This window comes from Musca vetustissima, unplaced genomic scaffold (genome assembly GCF_032173495.1).
Source record: "Musca vetustissima isolate MV318-11 ecotype Yass unplaced genomic scaffold, APGP_CSIRO_Mvet_v1 utg435024, whole genome shotgun sequence".
NCBI classification, from domain to species: Eukaryota; Metazoa; Arthropoda; class Insecta; order Diptera; family Muscidae; genus Musca; species Musca vetustissima.
The window spans coordinates 9,332-19,331 of NW_026881717.1; the positions used below are offsets into that span (position 1 = coordinate 9,332).

Genomic DNA, 10,000 nt, shown 5'->3' on the forward strand with positions numbered 1-10,000 from the left:
AATACCTCATAAACCTCAACATTCAAGAATTTCGAGAAATTGTATTTCAAATATAATATAATTGCCCCACTTTATAGATGCTCTAACTCTTTCATAATCCGTTGAAATGTCCCTGCAATTATTGTTTGTGTTGCACAGTGTAGTAAGCCTTTATAGCTATGACAGTCTATAAGACATGTTTCTTAAAAATGCACGCCCTGCAAATTCTAATAGTACACATTATCGTAGAAACATTCAAAGCAAGCCCCATGCTCATAGGTCTTACAAAGTCATAGTCCTTTAAAAAATATATTTTTTCCACCTATGGCCTTAAACGTATTCTCAAGAGTCCTGGCTTGAAAAGGAGCGCAATCAAAAATAAAAAATATATCATTTAAATATACTCTGTTTTCCTTGACAAATATTTTTTATTCCGCCCTTTAGTCCTACACAAAATTATTTTTCTTTGTCCTTAAAAACTACATTTTTTGCAGCTTCGATAGTCCTTCAAATGTGTTTAATAAAATGTATATAAAAATTAGTTATTCGATACTCGTTTAATATATTTTTTCAAGATTCACACTCAGGATCTTTAAAAATTGTAATTTCTTACGCTCTCAATTTAAATTTTTACCAAACTCTTATTGTTTGTATTTTTTTTTAATCCACGCTAATTGTTATTAAAACTATGTTTTTTTCGATACATACAATTTGTACAAAATATGTCAAAATTTACAAAAAAAAAAAAAAACTTTTCTAAATATCAGAAATTATCATATTTAAAAAATGATTAATTTTAACTCTCATAAATCATAATAAAAATATTCTTTGAATTTCCAATTCCATGTTTTTGCCTAGTCTTCAATGCACTACAGTAGTCACAGCAATGATGTCACTGAGTTCGAGTTCAAGTGCATGTGAAGTGTTTACAAAAGGACAATTGTTATCAGGGGGACATTTTTTTGTTCATTCTCTCAATTTCCTGGCACGCAACAATTCACTTAAATTACACAATTTCTATTTAAACACATGTCGCGTTGAAAAAGAAATGTTGTAATTAAATCTTTTTCATTTCATTCTTGAGATCATCTGAAGAGACTAAGAATTCCCTAATACTTGATCATGAATGAAATCAGAGCAGGAAGGAAACATCAGATTCTCTATGTATCAGTGATAATCTTTTTTTCCAGCAGCAAGGAGGGAGACAATAAGATTGCATGGTATTGCGAAAATGATGATTATGTCATCTTAGCAAATATTATATCATTGGCTTAACTAGAATTTTGACACCTTTAAATTCACCTTAAAATTGTAACAATTTTAGACCTTTTTCTTCCAAAAAACAAAATCCTAGTTCTATGTTGTTGTTGTTGCTTTGTGTAAAGGAAGCAAGGTACTGCCTTCCGTGTTGAATTTCTTCGGTCTTTAGTTTTTGTGTCTGGTTTAAGATATCCTTAAGCTTCTTTTTGATATCCGGTAACACAGAACACACTCACACACACACGGTTGTGCTCTCCTCCCATGATCTCTCATGATCATTTGTCTCCTGACGTTTTAAATTTCTTCATTAAAAAACTTTAAAAATTATCACAATCTTTATACCTTTTATTCCTTCGTGGAGTTTCCTCATGTGTGTGTTTGCTGATTTCTTTTTTTCTCGTTTTTGCCTGTGCAATCTTCGTTTTTGTTGTTGTATTTTGTGAAATTTATAATCCGCATTTCTTATTTGGTGCTTCCTGTACTTCCTTTTAATTGTTGTTTTTGGTTTGAAACGGAAGATCCTTAGACGGTCAATTGTTGTGTTAGGGACATTCACATATGATGGCCATTCATTTATTTATTCACTCATTCATAACAACAACAACAATAACTAGGTGTATCATCAATTGTTTCTGTTTGGAGTATTTATTGTTTTGTTTGTATGATTTCATTTATATAAAACGCGAATTGTGTCTCTTATGCAATTTATTGAAAAGAATTGCCTTCCGTCGCTTTATTATTGTTCATTCACCTGTGCAGAAAAGTGGGGGCTCTTACCTGAATACAATTTGATGAGAAACTCTATTGTAAAATCCAAGTCGTTCTCACGAGGATACATAGTGGACTAAGACTTTTTTCAAAAACTATTTTTATACCCTCCACTATAGTGTATATAAAATTTGTCATTCCGTTTACAACAAATCGAAATATTCGTCGAAAATTCCACAAAGAACTCTTGATCAGCATAAAATTCTATGTCGATTAGAAGTCCGTCCGTTTGTGAAATCAGGATATGCTCACATATTGAAGATGGAGCATTGAAATTGTGTACATACATTGCTGCTACTTTTAGGATGTTTGATCCTTTCTTGGGTAGAAAATCTCTCTACCAAACAAATCAATATTGGTCAATATATCGTGGTAGCACATATATCATTACATTGGGGACTTCGGGTACGTTTTTCAATCGAATTGCCTATAATTTGAGATTTGGTGTATTAACTCTTTATCAACATTGGTTCACGTTTTGGTATACCTCAAAAACAGAAGGCCGCATTTTGCCAAAATGGACGTATTCTGTGCTTTTGGATGCTGTTATTCATCGCTGCAGAAAATTATGAAATATTCCCCATATGAAGGTTTGGCCCTACTTCCAATATTTGAGTCGAATTTCCTAGCTGCAATTAGGCATTCCGGGTTCTTGAAGGACGAAAATATCTTTGCAAAAACGTGGACAATCTGAATTCCGAAAATTTTCATGTTTTCTTCGACTTAAGCGTCAGTAATTTGATATTTTATTTTCCCGATTAAACAACAAAATATTACACAATTTACTATAACCATAGTCTCCACACAAAGACCCCTCCTATTTTTAAAAAAATTTAAGGGCATACCACATAGAAGTTGTTAAAAATCTTAACGACTTTGTTGTTTGTTTGTTTTCAGAAAATCCTTTTAAAAAAAAGCTATTCCATAGGTCTCTATATCTATTTTTTTTAATGCAGTCTCGTAGGAGGGAGTCCCTATTCTATAATCTGCTGTTTAAAATTCCTCTAAAAGGATGTCGGAAAAAATCTTTTATATGATTTACCATTAGGATGTCTGAAGAAATCGTTATATGATTTACCCTGTTTTCAAAAATTGTTCAAAATTATACGAATTAGAAATGTTGTTAAAAATTCTACGATTTATAAATGTTGTTAAAAATTCTACGAATTAGAAATGTGTCTCAAAAATTCTTCGAATTAGAAATGTTTCCCAAAAATCCACGCCTTTGGAAGGAGCCTTAAAAAATTTGCACCTTTGAAAGTGATCTCCAAAAAATCTATTCCTTTGGAAGGTGCCTAAAAATTGTGCCTCGGCTTAGAAAGGTAACTCAAAAAATCTGCGCTGTATAAAGAACATGTCTCAAGAGTCCACGGCTATAGAAAGGAGTTTCAAAGAGGTTTTAAAAATCTGCTTCTATGGAAGTAGCATCAAATGAAAAATTTTCTGTTAACAAAATCAATTCCAAAGCTCTCTATTTCATCTCTTTTTTAATGAATTCTCATAGGAGGGTCTCTATATTTTTTTAATCTACTACAGGGAAGGCGTTTCGATTTCCTCAAAAAAGGTGTATCCAAAAATATTAATTTAATTTACCGCATAGGAAATATATCTAAGGACGCTATTTCCAAAAATATTTATAACAGGACTTATACAGGTCTTTCGAAAATCCTACGGCTTAGTGAGTGTCTCGAAAAATCTGCTCCTTAGCAAGTGGCCTCAAAAATCTAAGGCTTTGAAAGTGGCCTCAATAAATCTGCGCTTTAGAAAGGATCATTACAAAATTCACGCCTATAGAAAGGAGTCTCAAATGTCTTTAAAAATCCACACCTATAGAAAGAAGTCTAAAGATGTTTTTAAAAATCTTCACCTTGGACGTTTTTAAAAAAACTCAATCTCAAAAAGACTTTGAAAACTCTACGCCTTGGACGTTTTTTGAAAAAAACTCAATCCCAAAAAGAAATCTACGCATTTGGAAAGAGTCTCAAAAAGTCATTAAAAAATCTACGCATTGGTCGTTTTTTTAAAAATCTGCTCTACGCCTTTGTAAGACATCTCAAACAGTCTTTTAAAAATCTACGCCTTGGAGTAGTTTTCTAAAAATATCTGCATCTACATCTTTGTAAGACGTCTCAAACAATATTTAAAAACTCTACTCCTTTAAAAGGTGTCTCTTTAAAAAATCTACCACTTTGGAAGGTGTCTCTGAAGTTCTTTAAACAAATCTAGGCCTTTGAAAGGTGTCCCAAAAAGTCCTTAAAAAGTCTACGCCTTGGGAAGGTGTCTCACAAAAATCTTTAAAAAATCGATGTCTCAAAAACTATACGCCTTTGGAAGATGTTTCAAAAAGTCTAGGCCTTTCGAAGGTGTCTTAAAAGTCTTTAAAGGAAAAATCTATATCCATACTAATCTTAAGAATGTGTCTCACAAAAAACCTTTAAACTCTTAACAAACGGCGAAACGTGTCGCATAATGGTGGGAATGTAGTATCTCTCTGGCTTTCCTTTTCATTGCAACTCCGATCATGTAGGTCATCTCGAAAGAGAAATTAATAAAAACATTTACATGAATGATCATCCGTCCTAAAAAGGCATAACATAAAAAAAATCAGTTTGAGCCCGGATAGGATTTGAATCCTGGTTCCCATGAATTGTTGTCCGGCGCTTTAGCCTTCAAAGTCAACTCCTTATCTTCCTAAGGTTGCCCAATATGCAGTTTATACCATTGAAGAAGAATATTGTAGTCTATATGTCACTACACTACAAGAAAAATCTGCTCTGAAAAGAAATGTTCTGTTGTGATGCCAAATGTCCGCACCTTGACACGTTTGAATTTAATTCGTAGATGCAATTTCGCAACAATATTCGACATAAATACAACTTATCAAGTAACGAAATTGCCCAATATGTCTGAAGAGCCGCTTAACCAAGGCGAAACCGTCGCACAATGGTGGGTATATGTAGTATCTCTCTTGCTTTCCTTTTCATTGCAACTCCGATCATGTAGCTAATCTCGAAAGAGAAATTAATAAAAAAAAATCTCGAAAAAATTAACGCCTTAGGTATCTTAAAAAAACGAATCATAAAGAAGGTATTCCAAAATAGAATTTTCCCCTTTAAAAGAGATCTCAAAAAATTTATAAAAATATTCATTTAAAGATAAGTCTACATTATATTCTGTTAAGACGAGAACTTAAGTCGTCCATTTATTAACAACGTCGTATCTGGACCTCGCATCGTATTTGTATTACTATCGAAGAAATAGAAATGGTATGATCCTGTAGGAAAACTCCGTAGCCGAACTATTCTTACACAGACTTAGAATCCAATTTTGGAAGTATATCTTAAAATGCCTAAAAGTGGATCGATATTACATTTCTTCGTACTTTCCTGACTGCAAACAAAGCTTCGGATCGTCTTAATCCTGGTCAAATGTATATACTTAATGAAAGGTTTTAATTAATTTTGAGGAGTTACAAATGGAATGAAAGTTTTATCTTATTATCAAGAGGTATTCCATTACTTAAGAGTCCGAAATACACAAAAAAAATTATCCTATAGAGAAGCTCTCAGAACTTCGAATATTTTAGGCCCTCTAAAATTCCAAGAAGAAAAAATTAAAAAATGAAGAAATATTTTCCTTACTTAAGGGAACCCCCCATTCTCGATTTTAAGATTTTCAATGGGCTGGTAAATCAATACCAATGATTGTTAAGGTTTGTAACTTTGCACATATATATTTGAAGATTTAAAAGAGAAGAAAAATAATTTACAAAATGTTGTTGTTGTTTTTGGCGATTGAAGTCCTTATTTTTTATGGCGGGCATGATAACTCCTCACTGGAACATCGGAATCCGAAAATTCAAAAGGTGTTAGAAAGGGGTACATGTCTGGCTCTCGTATGAACTAGGACTATTGGCTTCGCTCAAAAATAAAAAAGGCAGACCTTTGATAAAATATTATTGAAAAATCGCACATTTTTTACCACAAACCAAGTTAAAAAATAAGGAAAATATCGACAGATTGGATTTATCCTAGTTCATACGATAGCTATACACTCACAGAGAAACGTCCCAAAATTTGGAATAGATCGGATTATTAGTTTTTGAGTTATCATGCCCACATTTAAAGTTTGAGAATCACTCTTGCCGTCACTTGATGCTGACCCAATAAATCGACTATATCTTGAGGAGAGTTCTCAAAAAATATATAAAAATATTCATTTAAAGATAAGTCTTTATTATATTCTGTTAAGACGTCCAATTGTTAACAACGTCGTTCTGGAGCTCGCATCGTATTTGTATTACTATCGAAGAAATGGCATTTCGTAATGTAAAATTGCACGAAAAATATATGATCCTGTAGGAAAACTCCGTAGTCGAGCTATTCTTACACAGACTTAGAATCCAAACCTGATTTTGGGAAGTATATCTTAAAAGAGCACGACTCGGCAGACCTGGTTACAGCATTCTGAATCAAAATAATATTGGAGCTATGCATTAAAGTGGATCGATATTGAATTTATTCGTACTTCCCTGACTGCAAACAAAGCGTCGGAAGTTAGCGTTGAACGTGGACGGAGAATGCTTGATCGTATTAATACTGGTCAAATGTATAGAGGAGCTCCCAGAACATCGAATATTTTAGGCCCTCGAGAATTCAAAGATTTCTACAAATGAAGGTATAGCATTCGTGAGACTATTGGTGATTCTGATAAATTTCATAACAAAAGTATGGACCTTGTATGTGTGTCCATCTTTATGTTTAGAAAGGGATTCGAAATGCTCCCTATTTTATTTTATTGTGTTCCTAAGGTTATATTTCACTTTATTTTTTGATTAAATTCAAAAAACCTGGTTGGGTTGGAAGTATTTCTAAACATAGTTCAACTTAAACCCGTGTCAAAATCTACGTATCCTAATAATCCGTCTTTGTTGTAATTTTTCCAAATAAAAATATTTGTTACAATTTTATTTCTTAATTTTTGTTTGAATTCTTTAAGCAAATATTATTTATTTTTTGTTATTTCTTTGTTTTTGATTTTTTTTTTATTTTATTTTTTTATTTGTTGCAATTATTTTGTAAGCCCAATTTGTTTTCCCATTTTCAATCCCAAATAAAAAGATTTGTGTAAAATTTTTGTTTTTTCAATATTTTTGTTTGTATTTTTTGTTTTAAATAAATATTTTTGTTGTTGTATAACAAAAAGTGTTTTGCATCCTTAAAACTAGTTTAGTGTCTTCCGTTTAAAATTAAAAATAAAAACTTAAAATTATAAAAAATAATAATAAAAATAAAAGTTTTAAATCAATGTCTTCCGGTTAAAAAAATTAAAATAAAATTAAAAAATAAAAAAAATAAATGCTCTTAAGTTAATAATACTCAAAGGCACTGCTTCATTGAGTGGAGCCAAATATTTACAGACGATTACTATTTACAGCAAAATTGGACAACTGGTGCTTAGCCAAGGATCCAGTTGATGAGGTTGAGTGCTCGTTGTACGACTAAACGAGAGTCGTTGATTTGAGAGAGACACAAGTTGCGAGTCACTGGTCAAACGTGTGTCTTTGTTTTTTGTTGAAGGCGGGTATTTTTCAAGCTGAGCAAAGGAGTCAAACATTGAACTCCTTATTGATCTTGCCACGAGGAAATGTAGTCCAAGAGCTCATCATCATCACCACCATCGAAAGTTTCGAATTTGAAATCATGATCGGGTTCTTCCAATTTCAAGGGGGTGACAAAGCTGTTGGCAGCATTAACGGACACATCAGAATCGGAATAGGATGAGGTGGGTGAGTGAGTCATGTGATAGGCATGATTGTCGACTGGGCTGCCCATTGATGAGTAACCATAGTTGCTGCCATCATTGCTGGAGTCGTCATAGTTCAAAGAGGTGGTTGGGGCGGCGGTGCTGGCGTTGGGGCTGGTATTTTCAGATGATTCCAAAAGTTCTTGCAAGCCACGGATGTATTCGACAGCAATGCGTAGAGTATCGACTTTGGACAATTTCTTGCTGGCACCACGACCACCTGAAGACAAGGCATTGATGACAGATTGAGGGATGTGTTGGCGCAAGTTGGAGAAGCCGTTGTTGACTTGCTTGACACGGTTACGCTCACGAGCATTGCGGCGGGCAACTGAGGGCAATTGCTCACCATAGGGCATGTTGGTGTAGGTGTAACGCTTCTTCTCCATGATGGGACCGCCGGCAGCTGGCATGGCTGGTTGGATGTTTTGCAAATTGCTGGTACCCAAAACCTTGGGTTGAGCTGGGGCAATGGGTTGCAATTTGTTGACATACTGCATGTGATGGGCAGCAGCCATTTGTGGTTGTTGGTGTTGTTGCTGTTGGGGCAACATCATCATGTTGCCGTTGATGATTTGGAAATGATGTTGTGGTTGTTGGTAGTTGTTTTGTGACATGCAAACGCTGGCCATTTTTGTTGTGTTGGTGTGTGTGTTTTTCTTTAATCAAAAGTAATCCACAGAAATGTTGTAATCCGCTAAGATGTCTTTACTGGACGATCTTTGAAAACGAACTGAACTCTTTTCGATTGCAAAATGTTTTATTTTGGTTCTTTCAAGTTTTTGGTTCGTTTGGTGGTGGTTGTTCTTCTCAAATATGAGTTGAGAGAAGACTGTTTTGTAGTGAGTAAGAATGTTTGTTGTGTTGTTTACTGTTTGGAATCGTATTCCACAATGATACCTTTCGTCCTGTTGCTTCTCTATTTGTACCCACTATGAGAAGAGAATAAGGGTTTGTTATTGTTGTACCATGTAGTGTAGTGGTTAGAGTTTCGCTACCTGCTCTCCGTTTTATGGTTCTTCAAAAGGGGTTCTCAATTTTCTATGCCTTCACTGTTAAGAACACAACGATTTATTTAAGGATATCTTTCGTTTCCTTGTGCGTGGAGTTTAGTGCCTGTAGGTGCAACAGAGAGAGGGAGAGCAAGATCGCCAGGATTATGTGTATAGGTCTAACAGGTCAAATACATGTCATGTTATACTAACAGTGCAACGGGCCTACAAGTCCTGTGTGTGGAGTTGTGTGATTTGTTAGGGGCGCTGTGTTTAAGCGCCGTAGTTTGGGGTTTTCCCGGGATTTACAAGTACAAGGATTTACAATACTCATGTACATGTGTTGTAGGTATGATGGATATATTTAAATATTTAGTTCATGTTGGGTGGTACAATTAAATATTTTATGTTCTATTTTTTGAAAGATATAAAATGTGTATAGAACCTAAATATCAATTTCTATAAAAATCATACTTTCGCAATGTTTAGAAAATTAAGCCAAATGCATTGAAGAAAAGTATTGTTTTTCTTATCAATTTTATCATTTTGGATTAAAAATATATTTTTTTGTTTTTCAAATATTGGGCAGTATTTAGATGAGGAAATTTGCTTTCTGTAATTATTGCATCTATGTAGTGGTTTTTAATTATAAAACACATTTTTGATGGATTTACCAAGATTGAAGCTAAGGTAGATATATAGTTTAACGGAAATTTCTGAACTTTTTAAAAACTATGTTATGAGGGTATTATAAGTTTGAGAGGTCTCAAGAGTTTGTGACGTCACCGATATTTCAATCTTACTACAATCTTACACCATAAAGGAGATCTGGTCTACCCATACGCAACTACACCAAGAATTTAATGTGAAACATTTTGCATACTATTGGGTATATGACCACTCTGTAAAGGTATGATCCGGAAAAAAATCCAGACTGTAAAAAAGAATGATTGATTTTTAATGGGATATAAAATCTGTTGGTATAAGTGGACGGATATATTTATATATTAATTGTTTTATTTTTACCAGGAAATAATAGAAAGATTTCTTTACGTATATTACATCTGATTTTTGACGGTAAAGGTTTTAATATAATTCTGTAGTCCCCATGGCATATACGATTCGACATAAAATAGTGGTCATATTAGTCGCCTTCCTTCCAATATTAAAGATTATTGCTATTACTTCTACGATGAACG

At 33.6% G+C, this 10,000-nt stretch overlaps 1 protein-coding gene across 1 annotated transcript; it reads right to left on the minus strand.

Moving 5' to 3' along the window:
- Positions 1 to 7,628: 7,628 nt before the first annotated feature.
- On the minus strand, positions 7,629 to 8,548 carry LOC133327698 (achaete-scute complex protein T3-like). Its single transcript, XM_061536247.1, has one exon. The coding sequence runs from the start codon at positions 8,439 to 8,441 to the stop codon at positions 7,632 to 7,634; it is 810 nt and encodes a 269-aa protein (XP_061392231.1). The 5' UTR covers positions 8,442 to 8,548; the 3' UTR covers positions 7,629 to 7,631.
- Positions 8,549 to 10,000: the final 1,452 nt, after the last annotated feature.